At 51.0% G+C, this 25,088-nt stretch overlaps 1 protein-coding gene across 2 annotated transcripts in view; it reads left to right on the top strand.

The window, feature by feature from the left end:
• Positions 1-24,857, top strand: part of gdpd5b (glycerophosphodiester phosphodiesterase domain containing 5b) — a 167,377-nt gene extending 142,520 nt beyond the window's left edge. The window contains exons 11-17 of one of the 2 annotated variants that reach the window (XM_055637551.1): positions 1,345-1,566; positions 4,200-4,357; positions 7,377-7,524; positions 12,410-12,492; positions 16,993-17,007; positions 23,675-23,787; positions 24,738-24,857. In XM_055637551.1, coding sequence (XP_055493526.1) covers positions 1,345-1,566; positions 4,200-4,357; positions 7,377-7,524; positions 12,410-12,492; positions 16,993-17,007; positions 23,675-23,787; positions 24,738-24,811 — 813 coding nt within the window. In that variant the 3' untranslated portion in view covers positions 24,812-24,857. The remainder of the gene's footprint in view (positions 1-1,344; positions 1,567-4,199; positions 4,358-7,376; positions 7,525-12,409; positions 12,493-16,992; positions 17,008-23,674; positions 23,788-24,737) is intronic. The other variant, XM_055637552.1, reaches the window with a different exon arrangement.
• Positions 24,858-25,088: the final 231 nt, after the last annotated feature.

The raw sequence follows: 25,088 nt of genomic DNA on the forward strand, positions 1-25,088 counted from the left end.
CCACTGCAGGAACTATACAACAGGAGGTGCAACTCCTGAGCAAATAAAATCATGGGAGACCCCTTCCACCCCTGCAATGGACTGTTCCAGCTGCCACGGTCAGGCAAACGCCTCCGTTGCCATGCGGTGAGAATGGAGAGGTTGAGAAGGAGTTTCTTCCCAGAGGCAATTCGGACTGTAAACGCCTTTCTCACCAGGGACTAACTCTACAGAACGTTTTTCCTTCCATTATTTATTATGTAAAAGAACATGTGCTTTATGATTGTGTTTATAATTTGTTTGGTTGTTTTGTTGTTGTCTTTTGCACAAAAGTCCGCGAGCATTGCCACTTTCGTTTCACTGCACATCTCGTATGTGTATGTGACAAATAAACTTGACTTGACAGAGGTTGCTGTTTAGGTCTCCTAAGTGGGACAGGGGGCTTTAAGAATCCAAAAACAGGGATGTAATGCTGAGGCTCGATAAGGCGCTGGTCGAGAACTGTGAGGAATTTTGGGCACCGTATCTGAGGAAGGATGTGATGGCTCTGGAGAGGGTCCAGAAGAGGGTCCAGAAGAGGGGAATGATTCCAGGAATGAGTGGATCAACACATGGTAAACAATAGATGGCACTGGGCCTGTATGCGCTGGAGTTTATGAGGATGAGGGGGGACCTTCTTCTTGTTGTGTCGTTACACTTTTCATAGCCGCTCACTGAAACTTACTGAAACTTACCGGGGTACTGATCATCCCCAATCAGTACCCCTTCCCGCCTTCTCCCCATGTCCCCTCACTCTGCTCTTAAAGATAGCGGAGTCAGGGGATATGGGGAGAAGGCAGGAATGGGGTACTGATTGGGGATGATCAGCCATGATCACATTGAATGGCGGTGCTGGCTCGAATGGCCTACTCCTGCACCTGTTGTCTATCGATCTCATGGACTGCATTGTCTCTCTCCCATGTTAAACCCACTGTCCCACTGAACGAGGCAATTCACTTGTTCTCCCGAGTTTTCCCCCGATTCAAACTCGGAGAATGTCCGTAGCGGGTCAGTAGGAGTTCGTGGATGTCTCGTAGCGGCTCGTACCAGTAAAAGGTAACAATTTTGTTCTTCACGAGTATTCTTTTACCCGTGGACATTTTTTTGGAGGGATGAAAAAATGTCACGAGATAACGGATTTCCCGAGTACCTAGCGTTAGCATTACGAGCCGCTACCAGACATCCACAAGCTCCTGCGGACCCGCTACGGACATTCTCCGAGTTCGGATCAGGGGGAAACTCGGGAGATCTCGGGGAATTACCTCGTACAGTGGGACGGGGGCTTATCGAGTTCGGCCTTTGACAGTGTGAATCTTTTCCCTGTAGGAAGATCCGTTCTGGACGGTGAGGGAGTTGTCGGGGAAGGAGATGGAGGAGGCCCTGAACCAGTCGCTGTGCCGGCTGGCGGACGTGCTGCAGCTGGCGGTGCGGCGGAACCTGTCGGTCATGGTGGACCTGTGTCGCCCGCCTGCCGGGCACCCCTACCGCTCCACCTGGCTCAACGTCACCCTGGATGCCATCTTCCACTCGGGCATCCCCCACCAGCTGGTGAGCTTGCGCCAGGCGCCGATCCTCACCCTTGATGTGCCGGGTTTAGTTTAGAGATACGGCGCGGGAACGGGCCCCGTCGGCCCACCGAGCCGTTCGCCTTACAGCGAATGCAGCGCCGGAGACCCGGGTTCGATCCCGACTACGGGCGCTGTCTGAACGGAGTTTGTACGTTCTCCCCGCGACCTGCGTGGGTTTTCATCCGAGATCTTCGGTTTCCTCCCGCACTCCAAAGACGTACAGGTTTGAAGGTTAATTGGCTTGGTAAATGTAAAACTTCTCCCTAGTGGGTGTAGGATAAGCCATTTAAAACGGAGACGAGGAAACACTTCTTCACACAGACAGTTGTGAGTCTGTGGAATTCTCTGCCTCAGAGGGCGGTGGAGGCCGGTTCTCTGGATACTTTCGAGAGAGAGCTAGATAGGGCTCTTAAAGATGAGGGCCTTTTTCCACGCTGTATTTCTAAAGTAAACTAATACCAGTGATCCACACGCACACACACACACTAACACACGCATGCAAGCACGCACACATGCACGCACGCACACACACACATGCGCGCACACACACCAACATGCGCGCACACACACACACACACACACACACACACACACACACACACACACACACACACACACACACACACACACACACACACACACACACACACACACACACACACACACACACACACACACACACACACACACACACACACACACACACACACACACACACACACACACACACACACACGGGACACTTGACAAACCAGTACGTCTTTGTGGTGTGCAATTAAACCAGAGCACCCGGAGAAAACACGGAGATCCCGGAGAATGTACAAACTCCGTACCCCGACTAGCGATCCCCACACATTAACACCACCCTAAGCACATTAGGTAGACATAAATGCTGGAGAAACTCAGCGGGTGAGGCAGCATCTACGGAGCGTAGGAATAGGTGACGTTTCGGGTCGAGGCGTTGCCTATTCCTTCGCTCCATAGATGCTGCCTCACCCACTGAGTTTCTCCAGCATTTTTGTCTACCATCGATTTTTCCAGCATCTTTCTTAGGGTCAGGCAGAAGTGTGAAAAGGCACAGCTCCAGATTCAGGGACAGTTTCTTCCCAGCTGTTGTCAGGTAACTGAATCGTACTACCACAACTAGAGAGCGGTCCTGAACTACTATCTACCTGTTTGGTGACCCTCGGACTATCCTTGATCGGTCTTTACTGGCTTTACCTTGGTCATTTCCTGATCATGTATCTGTACACTGTGGACGGCTCGATTATAATCATGTATTGTCTTTCCGCTGACTGGTTAGCACGCAACAAAAAGCTTTTCACTGTACCTCAGTACACGGGACAATAAACTGAAACTGAACTCACAGGTTCATAAATCTCCTCTGAGCAGAATTAGGCAATTTGGCCCATCCGATAGGAGTGATCTTACAGAGGTATACAAAACCATTTGGCCCATATCCCTCCAAATTCTTCCAATCCATGTACCTTTCTGAATGTTTCTTACTTTGCGATAGTCCCTGCCACAACTACCTCCTCTGGCAGCTTGTTCCATACACCCACCACCCTTTGTGTGAAAAAGTTACCCCTCGGGTTCCTATGAAAACTTTCCCCCCTCACCTTAAACCTGTGTCTTCTGGTCCTCGATTCCCCTACTCTGGGAAAGAGACTCTGTGCGTGCACCTGATCTATTCCTCTCGTGATTTTGTACGCCTCTATAAAATCACCCCTCATCCTCCTGCGCTCCAAGGAATATTCGCAGCCCACTCAACCCTATCCAGCTTGACGACATATTTCCCACAGCTGGACACCATACTCTGACGATACTAGACATGTTCATTCCATTTTGAAATTCCATTCCTATCCTTTGGGCTGAAGAACTGGGTAGTTAGCGGGTTACAGCGCGGAAGCAGGCCCTTCGGCCCACCGAGTCCAGGCCGACCAGCGATCCCCACACACTAATAGCCCTGTCCCACGGTACGAGTTCATTCCGAGAGCTCTCCCGAGTTTAAAAAAAATCAAATTCATGGTAAGCACGGAGAATGAACATAGCGGGTACGTCGGAGCTCGGGGACGTCTCTTAGCGTCTCGTACCGCTAATGGCAGCAGACTCGTTAACGGCAGGTAAGCACGGTTAGACTCGTGAAGATTTTTCAACATGTTGAAAACTGTCCACGAGAGCCTCGAGTACCGACGAGTGGCCATTACCGTAAATCTCCGAGTTCAAATCAGGGCAAACTCGGGAGAGCTCTTGGAATGAACTCGTACAGTGGGACAGGGGTTTAAACGCTATCCTGCACACACTGGGGACAATTTTACACAGTAAGTATATATCTCAAGCCAATTGGACTACCCTACACACGCCAGCGGCAATTTACATTTACTCCAAGCCAATTGACCTACAAACCTGCACGTCTTTGTGGAGTGTTGGAGGAAACCGAAGGTCTCGGAGAAAATCCACGCGGGTCACGGGGAGAACGTGCAAACTCCGTACGGACTGCGCCCGTGGTCGGGATCGAACCCGGGTCTCTGGCGCCGTGAGGCAGCGTGCCGTGCGGGTGGATTGGCAGGCGTTTCTGGTAACGAGATGTCTTGTTGTGACCGTGTGTTTCAGGTGAAGTGGCTGCCGGGAGCGGAGAGGTGGCTGGTTCGACACATCGCCCCGAGTTTCCAGCAGGTTTCCTCGCTCAAGCTCAACGCCACGGAACTGCGCAGCCAAGGGTTTGCCGGGCTCAACCTACGCTATAACAGGATTAACGCCGATCAGATGCGGTAATGCACTGGGCTTGGACAGAGTCGATGTGGAGACCGATCCACTGGGCTTATAGAAACATAGAAACATAGAAAATAGGTGCAGGAGTAGGCCATTCAGCACTTCGAGCCTGCACCACCATTCAATATGATCATGGCTGATCATCCAACTCAGTATCCCATCCCTGCCTTCTCTCCATACCCCCTGATCCCTTTAGCCACGAGGGCCACATCTAACTCCCTCTTAAATATAGCCAATGAACTGACCTCAACTACCTTCTGTGGCAGAGAGTTCCACAGATTCACCACTCTCTGTGTGAAAAAACATGTTTTTCTCATCTCGGTCCTAAAGGATTTCCCCCTTATCCTTAAACTGTGATCCCCTTGCCCTGGACTTCCCCAACATCGGGAACAATCTTCCTGCATCTAACCTGTCCAACCCCTTAAGAATTTTGTAAGTTTCTATAAGATTCCCCCTCAATCTTCTAAATTCTAGCGAGTACAAGCCGAGTCTATCCAGTCTTTCTTCATATGAAAGTCCTGACATCCCAGGAATCAGTCTCTACTCCCTCTATGGCAAGAATGTCCTTCCTCAGATTAGGAGACCAAAACTGTACACAATACTCCAGGTGTGGTCTCACCAATACCCTGTACAACTGCAGTAGAATCTCCCTGCTCCTATACTCAAATCCTTTTGCTATGACTGCTAACATACCATTCGCTTTCTTCACTGCCTGCTGCACCTGTATGCGTATGTTCGGAAGGATGAGAGGATATCTAATAGAAACATACAGCAGTCTTGAGGGTAGACACAACATTCTGGAGTAACTCAGCGGTGAGGCAGCATCTCTGGAGAGAAGGAATGGGCGACGTTTCGGGTCGAGACCCTTCTTCAGTCTGAAACTGTCTGTGGAATTCTCTGCCTCAGAGGGCGGTGGAGGCCGGTTCTCTGGATGCTTTCAAGAGAGAGCTAGATAGGGCTCTTAAAAATAGCAGAGTCAGGGGATATGGGGAGAAAGCAGGAACGGGGTATTGATTTTGGATGATCAGCCATGATCATATTGAATGGCGGTGTTGGCTCGAAGGGCCGAATGGCCTACTCCTGCACCTATTTCTTATGTTTCCCTGTTTCCACTAGTGGGAGAGTCTAGGACCAGAGGTCACAGCCTCAGAGTTAAAGGATGTTCCTTTAGGAAGGAGATGAGGAGGAATGTCTTCAATCAGAGGGTGGTGAATCTGTGGGATTCTTTGCCACAGAAGGCGGTGGAGGCCAAGTCAATGGATATTTTTAAGGCAGAGATAGATAGGTTCTTGATTAGTACGGGTGTCAGGGGTTACGGGGAGAAGGCAGGAGAATGGGGTTAGGGTGGGGAGATAGATCAGCCATGATTGAATGGCAGAGTAGACTTGATGGGCCAAATGGCCTAATTCTGGTCAAATCATTTACGCCATTACGCCATCAATTTGAGCCCCTCCACCCATCGCACGCGTCATGGACACTAATGCATAGGTCCATGGATAGGACTGGTTTGGAGGGACCTGGGCCAAACGCAGGCAGGTGGGACTCGTGCAGATGGGACATGTTGGCCCGTGTGGGCAAGTTGGGCCGAACGGCCTTTTTCCATGCACTGATTCTCGGAGCAGAATTAGGCCATTCGGCCCAACAAGTCTACTCCACCGTCCCATCACGATCAATTTTTGTTTCCCACCTCATTCTCCCCAGAACCCCTGACACACTTCCTCACCAAGAATCTGTCAAACTCCACTTTCAAAATATCCATTGACTTGGCCTCCACCGCCGTCTGGGGCAATGGATTCCACAGATTCACCACCCGTTGACTAAAGAAATTCCTCCTCTTCTCATAAACAGAATTAGGCCATTCAGCTCATCGAGTCTACTCCGCCATTAAATCATGGCTGATCAATCTTTCCCTCTCAACAGAGAGTTGTGAGTCTGTGGAATTCTCTGCCTCAGAGGGCGGTGGAGGCCGGTTCTCTGGATACTTTGAAGAGAGAGCTCGATAGGGCTCTTAAAGATAGCTGAGTCAATAGACAATAGGTGCAGGAGTAGGCCATTCGGCCCTATTTCTTTCGCTCCATAGATGCTGCCTCACACGCTGAGTTTCTCTAGCATTTTTGTCTACCTAAGATTATTAAGTGTTTGGACTCGCTAGAGGCAGGAAACATGTTCCCGTTGTTGGGGGAGTCCAGAACCAGGGGCCACAGGTTAAGAATAAGGGGCAAGCCATTCAGAACAGAGACGAGAAAACACTTTTTCTCACGGAGAGTTGTGAGTCTGTGGAATTCTGATTGGAGATGATGAGCCATGATCGCATTGAATGGCGGTGCTGGCACGAAGGGCCGAATGGCCTACTACTGCACCTGTTGTCCATGTTTCCATGTTTCTAAGCCGATTAACCTGCAACTCTTCCCATCTTTGGGGTGTGGGAGGAAACTGGAGAAATCCCATACTGTCACGGGGAGAACGTGCAAACTCCGTGCAGACAGCACCCATGGTCAGAATCGAAGAGGGGTCTCTGGTGCTGTGAGGCAGCATCTCTACCGATGCTCCACCGAGGCTTAAATTGAGAGGGGAACGATTAAATAGAATCATGAGGGGCAATCTTCACACAGAGGGCGGTGGGTATATGGAACAGGTACATCAAGTTCTATAGCAGGAACTATAACAGCATGTAGAAGGCACAAACTGCTGGAGTAACTCAGCGGGTCAGGCAGACCATGTATGGGTGACGTGTCGGGTTGGGGGTCTTCCTTCATAGTTCCTTCCGGTCCCAACCCAAAATGTGACCTATCCATTTTCTCCAGAGATGCTGCCAGACCCGCTGAGTTGCTCCAGCATTTTGAGTCTATCTTTGGTATCAACGGGTTTCTGCTGTTTTTTTAATGACATTCTAGACACCAGCGCACCCGAGGCTGAGGTCCCTGGCGCTGTGAGGCAGCAGCTCTACCCGCTGCGCCACCGTGCCGCCCCAAGTTGTGATTGTTCTGCGTTCATTCAATGTCTCACGTTTGCCTGCAGGGACTACGCATCGAGGAACATCAGCACCAATGTGTACCTGGTGAACGAGCCCTGGCTGCTGTCTGTGCTGTGGTGTGCGGGCGTCCAGTCTGTCACCTCCGATGCCTGTCAGCTCCTTAGCAAAGTACAGTCTCCCAACTGGATGATGGTGAGTTTAGGCTTGGGCTGGCTTCATTTTGGTTTGGTTTTGAGGTTTAGTTTATGTTAACTTTAGTTTAAGGATTAACCATATATAACAATTACAGCACGGAAACAGGCCATCTTGGCCCTTCTAGTCCGTGCCGAACACTTATTCTCCCCTAGTCCCATCTACCTGCACTCAGACCATAGCCCTCCATTCCTTTCCCGTCCATATACCTATCCAATTTATTTTTAAATTATAAAATCGAACCTGCCTCCACCACCTCCACTGGAAGCTCATTCCACACAGCTACCACTCTCTGAGTAAAGAAGTTCCCCCTCATGTTACCCCTAAACTTCTGTCCCTTAATTCTCAAGTCATGTCCTCTTGTTTGAATCTTCCCTACTCTCGGTGGGAAAAGCTTATCCACGTCTATCCCTCTCATCATTTTAAAGACCTCTATCAAGGCCCCCCTTAACCTTCTGCGCTCCAAAGAATAAAGACCTAACTTGTTCAACCTTTCTCTGTAACATAGTTGTTGAAACCCAGGCAACATTCTAGTAAACCTCCTCTTTACTCTCTCCATTTTGTTGACATCTTTCCTATAATTTGGCGACCAAAATTGTACACCATACTCCAGAATTGGCCACACACACATACACCGAGCCAATTAGCCTACAAACCTGCGCGTCTTGAGAGTGTGGGAGGAAACCGGAGATCTTGGAGAAAACCCACGCTGGTCACGGGGAGAACGTGCAAACTCCGGATGGACAGCGCCCGTAGTCAGGATGGAACCCGGGTCTCTGGCGCTGCGATGCAGCAACTCTACCGCTGCGCTACCGTGCCGCTTAGACTTGTGTTTGACTTGACTGCATTTGCGTCTAGCATGTCCCCGTCAGCAGAAGGTACAGAAGCTTGAAAGCACGCACCACCACACCCAGGAATCAATTCTTCCCCTCTGCCATCAGGTTTCTGAACGGCCCTTCCATAAGCTAGGGTGCTGTCCGATTCACCTCTAGCCCATTGCGGACATTGGACTTTGTCTGTGGAACTGATGTGCTACAATGCTGAGAACTATATCCTGCACTCTGTATCTTCCCCTTTGCTCCACCTATTGTACTTGAATTTGAGTCGAATGTATTTATTTGGAGTTTAAGAAGGAACTGCAGATGCTGCAAATATCCGAAGGTAGACAAAAATGCAGGTGAGGCAGCATCTATGGAGCGAAGGAACAGGCGACGTTTCGGGTCTCGACCCTAAACGTCGCCTATTCCTTCGCTCCATAGATGCTGCCTCACTTGTATTTATGTCTAGTATTATCTGATCTGTTTGGATAGGGTGCAATACATAGCTTTTCATTGTACCTCGGTACATATGACAATGATAAACCTACCAATCTTTAATTTTGGCTTAAACGAGCAACATATAACCATATAATAATTACAGCACGGAAACAGGCCATCTCAGCCCTTCTAGTCCGTGCCGAACACTTACTCTCACCTAGTCCCATCTACCTGCACTCAGACCATAATCCTCCATTCCTTTCCCGTCCATATGCCTATCCAATTTATTTTTAAATGATAAAAACGAACCTGCCTCCACCACTTCCACTGGAAGCTCATTCCACACAGCTACCACTCTCCGAGTAAAGAAGTTCCCCCTCATGTTGCCCCTATCTTCTGTCCCTTAATTCTCAAATCATGTCCTCTTGTTTGATTCTTCCCTACTCTCAGTGGGAAAAGCTTATCCACGTCAACTCTGTCTATCCCTCTCATCATTTTAAATACCTCTATCAAGTCCCCACTTAACCTCCTGCGCTCCAAAGAATAAAGACCTAACTTGTTCAACCTTTCTCTGTAACTTAGTTGCTGAAACCCAGGCAACATTCTAGTAAATCTCCTCTGTACTTTGTTAATTTTTAAGGTTTCATTTTTAAGGTGAAGATAGACACAAAAAGCTGGAGTAACTCAGCGTGACGGGCAGCACCTCTGGAGAGAAGGACTGGGTGATGTTTCGGGTCGAGACCCTTCTTCAGACTGGTTCGGGATAAGGGAAAAAGAGATATAGAGGGTGATGTGGAGAGATCGACAACGATGAATGAAAGATGTGCAAAAAAGTCACGATGATAAAGGAAACAGGACATTGTTCGCTGTTTGTTGGGTGAGAACGAGAGGCTGGTGCGGCTTGGGTGGGGAAGGGATAGAGAGAGAGAGGGAATGCCGGGGCTACCTGAAGTGAGAGAAATCAATATTTAGACAGAATATTCATATTTTGAGGTGTAATTTTGAGGTGTAGAGTTTATTTTTGGATCTTGCACCTTCCGAAGAGTCCACCGGGGACTATACTGGAAGTTGGACAATTTTGAACTGGCCAATTTTACATTTATCAAGCCAATGAAACCTAAAAACCTGCACGTCTTTGTAGAGGTCATCTTGTACGCCAATTATTGTCACGTTTACTGAGGAACAGTCAAAAGCTGCTTTGTTGTGCGCTATCCAGGCAGCGGAAAAACCAAGTCAAAGTCAAAGTCAATTGTATTCGTCACATGCACCCGAAGGTGCAGTGAAATGAATTTGCCAGCAGCGACACACTGAAAAAGAACACACAATACACAATAAGATTGAACACAAACATCCACCACAGCATTCTTCACTGTGGTGGAAGGCAACATAGTTCAGGCAGTCCTCCTCCTTTGTTCACCCATGGTCGGGGCCATGAACCCTCCGTAGTCGCCGCTACAGACGGCCGGACGTACAGGCCCTCTCGTCGGGATGCTCCAAACTCTGACGTCGGGACGGTCAAACACACTTGGAGCGCCCGAAACGGCACGTTCCCACTGGAGACCGTGTACAGAAGCCGTGTACAGCAACAGAATGAAGGGAATAATGTTTAGTGCAAGATAAAGTCCAGTAAAGACCGATTAAGGATAGCCCGTGGTTCTCTATTGAGGTAGATGGGAGGTCATCCTGTGTTGGAAAGATGTTGTTCGGCTGGAAAGGGTGCAGAGAAGATTTACGAGAATGTTGCCAGGACTCCAGTGCCAGGGGTTATGGGGAGAAGGCTGGAGAATGGGGTTCGGAGGGAGAGACAGAATAGCATAGAATGCCTTTTATTGTCATTCAAACAACTTGGTTTGAACGAAATTGCATTCTCTACAGTCTCAACATTACAAAAAAACCCAAAACACACACTTAACACAATTTACACAAACATCCATCACAGTGGATCTCCAACGCCTCCTCACTGTGATGGAAGGCAAAAGTCTTATCTCTTCCCTTAGTTCTTCTCCCGCGGTCTAGCAGTCCAACTGCAGCGTCGAGGCGACTGGGGCTCACGATGTTAAAGCCCCCGGCGGGCAATGGTAAGTCTCGTGGCCGTTTAATCCGCGCCGGGCGATGTTAGGCCCCGGCTCAGAGTCATTTAAACCCCGCGATTCTGGTGGGAGAAGTTGCTGTTGCGGGAGCTCTGAAAAGCGGTCTCCCACCAGGGACCCGCGAGCTCCCGATGTTCCTGTCCACAGGGCCTGCGGCCGGAACCTCCGAAGCCTCCGAAGTCGGGTCACAGCCGCGCGCCACCACGGCTCTTCCCGTTCCGAAGTCGGCCAGCCCCACGATGGCAAGTCCGCAGGATCCGCGACTGGAGCCCCCAGCTTGGTTCCTGTTGGAGGCCGTCACCAGCTCCACGATGTTAGGCCCAACGACACCGGAGACCCGACAGGGAAAAAGTCGCGTCCCCCTGTACAGGGAAGAGACTAACGGTTTCCCCCACCCCACCCCCCACATGTACACAGCTAAAAACATAATAAAACCTAGAATCAACACATACATTTAATGAGACAAAAATTAAAAAAAAGACAGACGGACTGCAGTCGAGCCGCTGCCGTTAGGCACCGCCACACCACACCATGATTGAATGACGGAGTAGACTTGATGGGCCGAATGGCCTAATTCTACTCCTATTCCTGATGATTCGAGGGGCTGAGCTCTGAGGAGAAGTTGAGCAGCCTAGGACTTTATTCCTTGTAGACGGAGTTTACTTTAGTTTGGTCTGGTTTAATTTAGTTTGGTTTTGTTTAGTTCAGTTTATTGTCAACTTGTACCGAGGTACAGTGAAAAGACTATACAGTAATTACAATCAAGGCATCCACAGTGTACAGATACAGGATGAAGGGATTAATGTTTAGTGCAAGATATACTCCAGTAATGTGGTGCGGCACAAGTCTGTGGAATTCTCTGCCTCAGAGGGCGGTGGAGGCCGGTTCTCTGGATGCTTTCAAGAGAGAGCTAGATAGGGCTCTTAAAAATAGCGGAGTCAGGGGATATGGGGAGAAGGCAGGAACGGGGTACTGATTGGGGATGATCAGCCATGATCACATTGAATGGCAGTGCTGGCTCGAAGGGCCGAATGGCCTACTCCTGCACCTGTCTATTGTTTATTGGCATGGTGGCGCAGCAGTAGAGTTGCTGACTTACAGCGCCAGAGACCCGGGTTCGACCCCGACTACGGGTGCTGTCTGTACGGAGTTTGCACGTTCTCCCCGTGACCTGTGTGGATTTTCTCCGAGACCTTTGGTTTCCTCCCGCACTCCAAAGACGTACAGGTTTGTAGGTTAATTGGCTTGTGCGCAATGTATATCATCCCGAGTGCGTGCAAGACAGCGTTAGTGTGCGGGGATCGCTGGTCGGCGCGGACCCGGTGGGCCGAAGGGACCTGTTTCCGATCTGTATCTCTAAACTAAACTCAACTGTATGAAGAATGGTCACAACATGAAGCGTCACCCACTCCTTCTCTCCGGAGGTGCTGCCTGTCCCGCTGAGTTACTGCAGCTTTTAGCGTCTATCTTCAACTGAACTGTCCGCTCCGGCTTTGTTCAACCGCAGAGATGTAACGCGACTCATTTTCCTTCCCGCAGCAACCGGATGAGTATCTAACGCTCTGGGTTGCGTCAGACATCATATCCGTCACCATCGTGGTGGGTATCTTCATCCTGCAAAAGTGAGTAGTGGTCCCCACTATCATTGTGCCTTGTTTGTTGTGTCTCCATGTTGCTTGTCGTTCCTCCCTCCGTCTCATTTCCCAGCGCCGAGAGTTCACCTGTCCCTTCGCAAAGATCATACGAGATGGTAGAATAAGGCCATTCGGCCCATGAATGAGTGAATGAATAAGTTTATTGGCCAAGTATTCACATACAAGGAATTTGCCTTGGTGCTCCGCCCGCAAGTGACAACATGACATAGTCTATCTGCAGTACTCTGCAATTCAATCATGGCTGATCTATCTTTCCCTCCCAACCCCATTCTCCTGCCTTCTCCCCATAACCTCTGACACCCGTACTAAACAAGAATCTATCCATCTCTGCCTTAAAAGTATCCACTGACTTGGCCTCCACAGCCGTGTGTGGCAAAGAATTCCGCAGATTCACCACCCTCTGACTAAAGAAATTCCTCCTCATCTCCTTTCTAAAAGATCGTCCTTTAATTCTGAGGCTGTGACCTCTAGTCCTGGACTCTCTCACTAGTGGTAACATCCTCTCAACATCCACTCTATCCGAGTCTTTCACTATTCTGTACGTTTCAATGAGTTCCCCCCCTCATCCTTCTAAACTCCAGCGAGTACAGCCCAGTGCCGTTAAACGCTCGGGAAGGGGCTGAACCTCTTGACTGGGTCGCTAAACCGTTGAGGACATTCCCCTCCAGATTTCCGTCGGCATTTCCGGAGGGAGTGCAAGTACTCGGGTATGTCGGGTGGTGAATCCGTGGAATTCTCTGGAGGCCAAGTCAGTGGATATTTTGAAGGCAGAGACAGAGAGATTCTTGATTAGTACGGGTGTCAGGGGTTATGGGGAGAAGGCAGGAGAATGGAGTTAGGAGGGAGGGATAGATCAGGCATGATTGAATGGCGGAGTAGACTTGATGGGCCGAATGACCTGATTCTGTTCGTATCACCTATGGACATGTGTCTCCAGATCTTGTCTCTTCAATAGAAGTTGTTGGCATAATTTGTCTTGACTTACTGAGGGAGGGGGGAAGGGGGGGGGGGGGGGGGGGGGGGTGGAGGGGGGGAATTATGTAATAAGAGGTGGGTTGGTGAGGCTGAAAAATTGGAACAGGAGGCAGGAAACATGTTTTATAACAAGAGGAATCGAATATAGGAGCAAGGAGGTCCTTCTGCAGTTGTACAGAGCCCTAGTGAGACCACACCTGGAATATTGTGTGCAGTTTTGGTCCCCAAATTTGAGGAAGGACGTTCTTGCTATTGAGGGAGTGCAGCGTAGGTTCACCAGGTTAATTCCCGGGATGGCGGGACTGTCATATGCTGAGAGAATGGAGCGGCCGGGCTTGTACACTCTGGAGTTTAGAAGGATGAGAGGGCATCTCATTGAAACATATAAGATTGTTAAGGGTTTGGACGTGCTAGAGGCAGGAAACATGTTCCCGATGTTGGGGGAGTCCAGAACCCGGGGCCACAGTTTAAGAATAAGGAGTAAGCCATTTAGAACGGAGATAAGGAAACACTTTTTCTCACAGAGAGTGGTGAGTCTGTGGAATTCTCTGCCTCAGAGGGTGGTGGAGGCAGGTTCTCTGGATGCTTTCAAGAGAGAGCTAGATAGGGCTCTTAAAAATAGCGAAGTCAGGGTATATGGGGAGAAGGCAGGAACGGGGTACTGATTGGGGATGATCAGTCATGATCACATTGAATGGTGGTGCTGGCTCGAGGGGCCGAATGGCCGACTCCTGCACCTATTGTCTATTGGCTATTGTCATAAAAGCTCCAGTTATTACCAGAGAGGTGCAAGGAACTGCAGATGTTGGAGTCTTGAGCAAGACATAGTGCTGGAGGAACTCAGCGGGTCAGGCAGCATTGTCAGATTCAGATTCAGATTCAATTTTAATTGTCATTGTCAGTGTACAGTATAGAGACAACGAAATGCATTTCACGTTCTCCAGCATCTCTGGAGAACGTGGATTGGTGACATTTCAGGTCATGACCCTTCTTCAGCCTCAGCCTTCAGGCCCGAAGAAAGCTCTTGATCTGAAAAAGCCACCTTTCTGTTTTCAGAGAGGCCGCATGAATTGAGTTGCTCCAGCATTTTGTGTCAATATCCCTAGAGAACATGGATCGGTGACAATTCAGGCCAGGACCCTTCTTCAGTCCCGAAACCTCACCATTCTCCCAGAGGTGCGGCCTGACCCACTGAGTTACTCCAGCACTTTGTGTCTTTCTTTGGCATAAACCGGCCTCTGCAGTTCCTTGTTATTGTACATTGATCGCTGCTCTCCAAGGGGTGGGCTTCCAATTCATTGTCCTCCGGAGAATCTAATTCCCGTTTATTCCCATTGTGCATGATCCCTGTGGACCAAACCTCTTCCCTTGGCCTCCCTTGTCTCGGTGGTGGTGTCTGTGTCTACCTCCTCCCCCTCTGGGTGTGCTGGTCGGTCGGTCTGTCTGTGGGCCTGCTGGTGGACATGTGTATGTGTGTGTGAGAAAGTCGGCCTTCCTCGTGATATCCATGGGCTGACGTTGTCTTGTATCTCCTTCTGCGTTGATGTGTGCCAACCTACTTTGTCCAGTCAACTTGGTACCTGTAATCGAACAGCAGTCCGTTGTGGAAGATGTCTCAAAGTCTCAGCGGGACAGGCCGCATCTGTGGTGAAAGAAATGGAGCTAAACTGAGTTGGTTTCTGGTGGGCACCATTTCATTGGTTCTGTTGCAAGGTCTTCGATCTGGAACGATGTCTGCCATTCTCTCTCCACATCTGCTGCTCGACCTGATGTACATCGCCAGTGTTTTCTGATTTGGTATTTGTCCTCGCTGCTGTGCAGTTGAATAATTGTCCTAGGTTTTATGCCGGGGAGGTCCGTTACCCGAGCCCGGCTTTATATCATGGTCAGACACGCATCCATTGTGGCCTAAGGGTTGCAATGGGGAGATGGTGGTGTGGGGCTGGGCTTATGTTGGAGTCTGGGCCTGCAAACTAGGCTGGAGCCTTGGCCTATAAACTAGGCTTGAACCTTGGGCCTAAAAACTACGCCGGGCCCTTGGCCTACAGATTGAGCTTGACCCATTAGGCCTATAAACTGGGTCTGACCTTTGGGCCTGACTTCCCTGGTCTTACAGACTGGGCTTCACCACTTGGGCCTACAAACTAGGCCTGACAGCTCTGTGAACTGTGCCTGACCTTTGGGCATATAACTGGGCCTGCGCAACTGGTGCCTGACCCACTGGGCCTATAACTGTGCTGATCTTCTGGGCATACAGCTGGGCCTGACCCTTGAGCCTACAAACTAGGCCTGACCCTCCTGGGATTACAGACTGGGCTTCACCCCTTGGGCCTACAAAGTAGGTCTGACAGCTCTGTGAACTGTGCCTGACCTTTGGGCATATAATTGGGCCTGAGCCACTGGTGCCTGACCCTCTGGGCCTACAACTGTGCTGACCTTTTGGGCCTACAGCTGGGCCTGACCGTTGGGCCTACAAACTAGGCCTGACCCTAGGTCAATAAATTGGGCCTGACCGTGTGAGCCTGCAACTGACTGAGCCCAAGGCTCACCAACTGGGCCTGACCTTTGGCTTGATCCCCTGGGGCTACACCTGGGCCTACACACTGTGGCTGGGTGTCAAACTGTGTCTAAACCTGTAGCTGAGTTTGAACCTAGGCCCCGTGGGCCTCAAGTGGGCTTCTTCCTGCTCCAGGGCCGGCCTGCTCTCATGTGGTCTCAAACTGTGGAGGGTGCTGGCTTCGGCCTGCGGTCAATGACCAGGCCTGACCCCTCCCCCACCCCTTGAACCATCTCCCATCTGAAGCAGAGGGAGGCCTGCTCTGTCCATGGGGTGGTAGTTGAGAGGTCTCCCCCCCCCCCCCCCCCCCATCGCTGGGTAGAGTAGGAGCTGGGAACCATGTCATGTATGGCCCCTGGGTTTAACCATTGACCATTTACTTTCCATCAAGTGATAAAAGAATGGTTCTGGATAACGTTCAACAGATTTCCACCTCAAGGATGGACAACTCAAGATCATTCTTCGGATTTGGAAGGAATTAAAGTAAAAAAGATTACAAAAATGCCGGAAGAAAGACACAAAATGCTGGAGTAACTCAGCGGGTCAGACGGCATCTCTGGAGAAAAGGGATAGGTGATGTTTTGGTTTGAGACCCTTCTGCAGTTCTTCGTCTGAAGAAGGTGTCTCGACCCGAGACCGGTCTGAAGAACCCAAAACGCCACCCATCCCTTCTCTGCTGAGATGCTGCCTGGCCCGCTGCGTTACTCCAGCATTTAGTGTCTATCTTTGGTGTAAACCAGCATCTGCACATATATCTATTGTTCAATTGGAAAGTCACTCAGTGAGTTTGGAGATGTTGAACGTTACTCCATTCGCTCTGTGAGTTCATCTCTTCTCTTCCTTCCCTTTCACTGATGACATCTTCTTCTTCTTTTTCCTCTCCTTTTCTCTCCTCCTCGCCTTCTCTCTCTGTGCTGTCTTCTGGCTTCTCACAGTTATCACTTGATCAGGTAAAACGGAGACTTCCGGTCGACCCCCGTGCGGAGTGGGGAAGACCGACCTCCTCGCTTCCTCCCGACCTCTCCCTTCCCATCCCTTCCTCCATTTCCTCTTCACCCCCATCTTCCCTGGTCGACCCTCTCACTTCCGTGCCCCATCCATCCTCTCCTCTTCCTTTGCTCCTTTCCTTCCTGAGATGGCGGGATCGTCATATGTTGAAAGAATGGAAAATAGACAATAGACCATAGGTGCAGGAGTAGGCCATCCGACCCTTAGAGCCAGCACTGCCATTCAATGTGATCATGGCTGATCATCCCCAATCAGTACCCCGTTCTTGCCTTCTCCCCATATCCCCACACTCCGCTATCTTTAAGAGCCCTATCTAGCTCTCTCTTGAAAGTACCCAGAGACCCGGCCTCCACCGCCCTCTGAGGCAGAGAATTCCACAGACTCACCATTCTCTGTGTGAAAAAAAGTGTTTCCTCGTCTCCGTTCTAAATGGCTTACTCCTTATTCTTAAACTGTGGCCCCTGGTTCAGGACTCCCCCAACATGTATGTTGGAGCGGCCGGGCTTGTATACTCTTGAGTTTAGAAGGATGAGAGGGAATCTTATGGAAACATATAAAATTATTAAGGGATTGGACACGCTAGAGGCAGGAAATATGTTCCCGATGTTGGGGGAGTCCAGAACCAGGGGCCACAGTTTAAGAATAAGGAGTAAGCCATTTAGAACGGAGATGAGGAAAAACTTTTTCACCCAGAGAGTTGTGAGTCTGTGGAATTCTCTGCCGCAGAGGGCGGTGGAGGCAGGTTCTCTGGATGCTTTCAAGAGAGAGCTAGATAGGGCTCTTAAAGATAGCGGAGTCAGGGGATATGGGGAGAAGGCAGGAACGGGGTATTGATTGGGGATGATCAGCCATGATCACATTGAATGGCAGTGCTGGCTCGAAGGGCCGAATGGCCTCCTCCTGCACCTATTGTCCAGTGCATAATGAAATTCTGACTTCCATTCTCCCTCCTGCCTCCATGTACCATCGAGCTTCTCCTCTGCCACCTTCCTGTCTTTCCTTCCTCTCTCCGGCCTCAACATTCCATCTATCCTCCATTTCCTCCACTCTCTCTTCCATCCCACGAACCTTCCTTCCTGCTCTAGCCTCTTCCAAGCACCCTCTCCCCCCATTCCTCTCTGCCTCTCCCTCTCCCTCTCCCCTGCATCCTCGCACCATCCTCTCCCGTCACTCCCTCATCATTCCCACATTCCTCCCTTCCCGTTCTTCTGCAAAACACCTTCTTCAACAGTACATCTTTCTCCACATCCTTTTCCGCCTCTCCCTCCCCCTCTCCCTCCCCCTCTCTCTCTCCTGCCTCAAACCACCTTCCTTCCTTCCTTCCTTCCTTCCTTCCTTCCTTCCTTTCTTTCTTTCTTCCTTCCTTCCTTCCTTCCTTACTTTCTCTCTTTTCCTTCCTTCCTTCCTTCCTCTCCCTCCCTTCCTTCCTTCCCTCCCCTTCCTTCCTTCCTCCCTTCCTCCCTTCCTTCCTCCCTCCCTTCCTCCCTTCCTTCCTCTTCCTCCCTTCCTTCCTTCCTCTCCTTCCTTCCTTCCTTCCTCCCTCCCTTCCTTCCTTCCTTCCCTCCTTCCCTCCTTCCCTCCTTCCTTCCCTCCTCCCTCCCTTCCTTCCCTCCCTCCCTCCCTCCCTCCCTCTTTCCCTCCCTTCTCTCTCTCCCTCCTCTTCCTCCTTGCTGTAACACTGAGGCATCTGGAGACCTCTCCCTCTCCCTCTCCCTCTCCCTCTCCCTCTCCCTCTCCCTCCCCCCTCCCTCCCTCCCTCCCTCCTCCCTCCCTCTCCCCCCTCCCTCCCCCTTTCCCCCTCCCTCCCCTCCCCCTCCCTCCCCCCCTCCTCCCCCTCCCCCCTCTCCCCCTCTCTCCCCCTTTCCCCTCTCCACCCTCCCTCTCCCCCTCTCCCCCTCTCCCTCTCCCCCGCCCTTCCTCCCCCTTGCCCCAACCCTTCTCCAGACCAGCTTCCTTTCTCAGCCTTGTATTCCCCTCTCTCATCACCATCTCCTTCCCCCCTTCCCCTCTCCCCATTACCTCATTGGTATAATTGGTTGCTTCTATGACCACCACACCCACACCCACACAAGACGGGACACCAACAGATTCGGGCTGTATTTTGGCATTTTGCCAATAGCATGAAAGATCATAGTTATAAACACTACCCTTTTTGAGCTCGATAGTACAGCAGTTCTGAGTAAACATCTGAGTAGAGACGTTGGGAGATCATGTTGCAGTTGTATAAGACGTTGGTGAATCAGCATTTAGTATTGTGTTCAGTTCTGGGCACCATGTTACAGGAAAGATTTTGTTAAGCTGGAAAGGGTACAGAGAGTTCTAGTGTACAGGGATCGCAGATCGCCGCGACTCGGTGGGCCAAGGGGCCTGTTTCCGCGCTGTATCTCTAAACTAAATTTGAAGATTTATGAGGATGTTGCCAGGGCTAGAGGGTGTGAGCTACAGGGAGAGGTTGAGTAGGCTGGGTCTCTATTCCTTGGAGCGCTGAAGGATGAGGGGTGATCTTATTGAGGTGTATACAATGATGAGGGGAATAGATCGGGTAGATGCACAGAGTCTCTTGCCCAGAGTTGGGGAATCGAGGACCAGAGGACATAGGTTCAAGGTGAAGGGGAAAATATTTAATAAGAATCTGAGGGGTAACTTTTTAACACAAAGGGTGGTGGGTGTATGGAACAAGCTGCCAGAGGAGGTAGTTGAGGCTGGGACTATCCCGACGTTTAAGAAACAGGTAGACAGGTACATGGATAGGACAGGTTTGGAGGGATATGGACCAAGCGCAGGCAGGTGGGACTAGTGTAGCTGGGACGTGTTGGCCGGTGTGGGCAAGTTGGGCTGAAGGGCCTGTTTCCACACTGTGTCACTCTATGACTATGTCATTCAGTGCTTGCAACACTGTGGGAAGAGGTTTCTATCGAGTAACTGATTACTTCATTGTAATTCCAGGACTGCAAATACATTAAATATTAACCGATAAAGCTTAATTGTTTTACAGCCAAAGTTAAACTTACCCGAAAGCAATTAAGGGAAAAGTAAAGAAAGTAAGAAGTTTTAGTTAATGGCAAGACATTTAACTTATTTAACAAGAGGAGTCAGTGAATATGAGGAGAAGGCAGGAACGGGGTACTGATTGGGGATGATGGAGATTGAGGTATATAGATTTATTGGATAGACTGGGACTTTTTTCTTTGGAGTGTAAGAGGCTGAGGGGTAAATTGATTGAGTGCTACAGAACCACGAAGGGCATGGATGAAGTGAATGCACACATTTTATTTCCCAGGATAGAGGATTCTAAAACTAGATGAGGTGAGAGGGGAGAGATCTCGGGGGCAACATTTCACTCAGAGGATAGTCCATATCTGGAACGAGCTGCCAGAGGTAGGAGCAGATATAATGAGGATAAGGGTGCAGGAGTAGGCCATTCGGCCCTTCGAGCCAGCACCGCCATTCAATGTGATCATGGCTGATCATCCCCAATCAGTACCCCGTTCCTGCCTTCTCCCCATATCCCCTGACTCCGCTATCTTCAAGAGCCCTATCTAGCTCTCTCTTGAAAGCATCCAGAGAACCGGCCTCCACCGCCCTCTGAGGCAGAGAATTCCACAGACTCACCACTCTCTGTGAGAAAAAGTGTTTCCTCGTCCCCTTTCTAAATGGCTTACGCCTTATCCTTAAACTGTGAGGCCCCTAGTTCTGGACTCCCCCAACATCGAGAACATGTTTCCTGCCTCTAGCGTGTCCAAACCCTTAATAAGCTTATATGTTTCAATAAGATACCCTCTCATCCTTCTAAACTCCAAAGTGTACAAGCCCAGCCGCTCCATTCTCTCAGCATATGACAGTCCCGCCATCCCGGGAATTAAACTTGTGAACCTACGCTCCACTCCCTCAATAGCAAGAATGTCCTTCCTCAAATTAGGGGACCAAAACTGCACACAATACTCCAGGTGTGGTCTCCCATTCACACTAGTTCTATGTTATCCCACTTTCTCATCCACTATGTACACCCAAGCAGTGATTTACAGAGGACCAATTAGCCCACAAACCCACACGTCTTTGGGATATTCAGTTTAGTTTATTGTCACGTGTACCGAGGTACAGTGAAAAGCTTTTTGCTGCGTGCTAACCAGTCAGCGGAAAGACAGTACATGATTACCATTGAGCCGTCCACAGTGTACAGATACATGATAGAGGGAATATTGTGAATTAGTGCAAGGTCAAGTCCGATCCAAGATAATCCGATGGTCTCCAATGAGGTAGATAGTAGCTCAGGACCACTCTCTAGTGGATGAGAGGACGGTTCGGTTGCCCATATAACAGCCGGGAAGAAACTGCCCCTGAATCTGGAGGTGTGCGTTTTCACACTTGGAATGTGGGAGGAAACCGGAGCACCCGGAGGAAACCCACGCACACGGTCACGCGGGAGAAGGTGCAAACTCACACACAGACAGCAGCCGTAGTCAGGATCGAACCCGTGTCTCTGGCGCTGTGAGGCAGCACATTTAAATGCAAGGCCTCCCTGCCTCTCGTTACCCAGCCTCCACTCTTTTGTCAGGGACCGAGCTGCTTGCTGAAGGGAAAGGGATTTGAGATATTTGAAGGTGGACAAAAGTGCTGGAGAAACTCAGCGGGTGCAGCAGCGTCTATGGAGCGAAGGAAATAGGCAACGTTTCTGGCCGAAACCCTTCTTCAGACTGATGGGGGGGGGGGGGGGGGGGGGGGGGGGGGGGGGGGGGGGGGGGGGGGGGGAAGAAGAATGGGGAAAAGGAAGAGGAGAAGCCCGAGGGCTGAGGGAGAGCTGAGAAGGGGAGTAGACAAGAGGAGGAGACAGCAAGGGCTACCGGAAATTGGAGAATTCAATGAAACACTTTGAAATATTTGAGATGAGCTAAACACATCATCTGGCAAGGGGAGGCTTCATAAGTGATAGGAGCAGAATTTGGCCATTCGGCCCATCAAGGCTACTCTGCCATTCAATCATGCCTGATCTATCTCTCCCTCCTAACCCCATTCTCCTGCCTTCTCCCCATATCCCCTGACTCCGCTATCTTTAAGAGCCCTATCTAGCTCTCTCTTGAAAGTATCCAGAGTACCGGCCTCCACCGCCCTCTGAGGCAGAGAATTCCACAGACTCACAACTCTCTGTGAGAAAAAGTGTTTCCTCATCTCTGTTCCAAATGGCATACCTCTTATTCTTAAACTGTGTGTGGCCCCTGGTTCTGGACTCCCCCAACATCGGGAACATGTTTCCTGCCTCTAGTGTGTCCAATCCCTTAATAATCTTATATGTTTCCATAAGATCCCCTCTCATCCTTCTACACTCCACAGAGTATACAAGCCCAGTCGTTCCAACATATAAGATTACTAAGGGTTTCCTCATCTCTGTTCTAAATGGCTTACTCCTTATTCTCAAACTGCCTCTAGCGTGTCCAAACCCTTAATAATCTTATATGTTTCAAGAAGATAAGATCTCCCAATGGGTTTCGAGGTACAGCATGGAAAGAGGCCCTTCGGCCCACCGAGTCCACGCTGTCCACCAATCACCCGTTCACACCAGTTCTACATTATCCCACCCCCTACATGATTGGGGTAATTTCTAGAGGGCCAACTAAACTACAAGCCTGAACATGTTTGGAGTGTGGGAGGAAACCGGAGCACCCGGAGAAAACCCACGTGGTCACAGGGAGAACGTGCACACTCCATACAGACAGCACCCGTAGTCAGGATCCAACTGGGTCTCTGGCGCTGTGAGGCAGTGACTCTACCACTGCGCCACCGTGCTACCCTCTTCAAATGGTTGTGAGTTCATTGGCTTTTGTAAATTGCCTCCAAGTAGGTGTAGGATAGTGTTAATGAGCGGGGATCGCTGGTCGGCGCGGACTCGATGGGCCGAAGGGCCTGTTTCTGCGCTGTATCTCTAAGCTAAACCAAAACAGACCTCTCATCTACTTGCTCCCTCAAACTCTTGGTCCATACTTTCTCTCTCCTTCCCCCTCCACACCTTCTCCCCCCCCTCCCCCTTTCCTCCGCTTCCCACCCTCTTTACACCCTTCTCTCCTCCTCTCCCCTCCTCCTCCTCTCCCCTTCTCTGATGCCTCCCTCACTCCCTCCCTCCCTCCCTCGCTCCTTCCCCCCCTCTATCCACTCCCCACCCTGCTCCTCCCCTTCAGTGGAGGTCCCGGGGACGGAGGGGGGTGGAGGTCGTGGGGCGGAGGAGGACCGTTGGGGCAGGGGGGTGGAGGCGGTCCTGGGGACGGAGGAGGAGCTCCCATGGGGCGGAGGTGGAGGTGGTCACGGGACGGAGGTGGTCCCGGGGACGGAGGAGGTCCTGGGGGGGGGAGGACGACCGATGGGGCACGGGGCGGAGGTGGGCAGGGGGCGGAGGAGTTCCCATGGGGCGGAGGAGGTCCTGGGGCGGAGGAGGACCGATGGGGCAGGGGGTGGAGGTGGTCCCGGGGGCGGAGGATGTCCCATGGAGCAGGGGGTGGAGGTGGTCGTGGGACGGAGGAGGTCCCATAGGGCAGAGGAGGACCGATGGGGCATGGGGTGGAGGTGGTCCCGGGGTGGAGGTCCATGGAGTAACGCCGTCTCTGTGTCTGTCCCCGTCAGGTATCGCCTGGGCAGCATGCGGTCCTACAACCCGGAGCAGATCATGCTGAGTGCGGCAGTCCGCAGGTCCAGCAGGGATGTCAACATCATGAAGGAGAAGCTGATCTTCTCAGGTACGTCACCCATCCTTCTCGCGCCCTTTAGATGTAGGGGCAGAATCAGGCCACTTGGCTCATGGAGTCTACTCCACCATTCAATCGTAGATCATGGAGTGATACAGTGTCGAAACAGGCCCTTCATGCCAACTTGCCCACACTAGTCCCACCTGCCGGCGTTTGGCCCATATCCCTCTAGACCTATCCTATCCATGCACCTTATCCACACTGACCAACATGCTCCATCTACACTAGTCCCGCCTGCCTACGTTTGGCCCAACCATGATCATAGGTTCTAGGGACAGAATTAGGCCATTTGGCCCATCAAGTCTACTCCAGCATTCCATCATGGCTGTGGATGATCAGCCATGATCACATTTGAATGGCGGTGCTGGCTCGAAGGGCCGAATGGCCTACTCCTGCGCCTAGTGTCTGTTGTCCTTTCTAAAGGTACGTCCTTTTATTCTGAGGTTATGACCTCTTGTCATAGACTCCCCCACAAGTGGAAACATACTCTCCACATCCACTCTACTGTCTATTGTCTACAGAAGCTAGCAAAATCCGATCAAGGATAGTCCGAGGGTCTCCAATGAGGTAGATGGGAGGTCAGGACCGCTCTCTAGTTGGTGAGAGGACGGTTCAGTTGCCTGATAACAGCCGGGAAGAAACTGTCCCTGAATCTGGAGGTGTGCGTGCATTTTCACACTTCTGTACCTCTTGCCCGATGGGAGGGGGGAGAAGAGGGAGTGGCCGAGGGGTGAGACTGGTCCTTGATGATGCTGCTGGGCTTGCCGAGGCAGCGCGAGGTGTAGATGGAGTCGCTGGTTAGTTTGCACGATGGTCCGGGCTGCGTCCACAACTCCCTGTGATTTCTCGCGGGTGGGTCGATGGGAGGGGGGGGGGGGGGGGGGGGATGGGCGGGGGGGGGGTTGTGACGTTATTGACCACTTCCCCGTTCCCGTTCGCAGAGATCAACAATGGTCTGGCCGGTTCGGACGACGGCTCGCTCTGCTCCGAGAGCGCGGTTTTGACAGCTACATGAACGATGGTGTCGGGGGCTTGGGCTCCCGAGGACGGAAGAATTGAATTGCATGGACTGAGCCGCCGGTTTTCCCCCCCCCCCCCCCCCCCCCCCCCCCCCCCCCCCCCCCCTTCTCCTCCGCAACGCCCAGCGTAGGAAGCTGGATCGGTCATTTTACCCTCCCCCCTCCCTCCCTTCCATCCCTCGTAAAGGTCATAAGGAATAGGAGCAGAATTAGGCCATTCGGCCCATCGAGTCTGCTCCGCCGTTCAATCGTGGCTGATTTATCGCTCCCTCT

This window comes from Leucoraja erinacea, chromosome 6, assembly GCF_028641065.1.
Source record: "Leucoraja erinacea ecotype New England chromosome 6, Leri_hhj_1, whole genome shotgun sequence".
NCBI lineage: Eukaryota > Metazoa > Chordata > Chondrichthyes > Rajiformes > Rajidae > Leucoraja > Leucoraja erinaceus.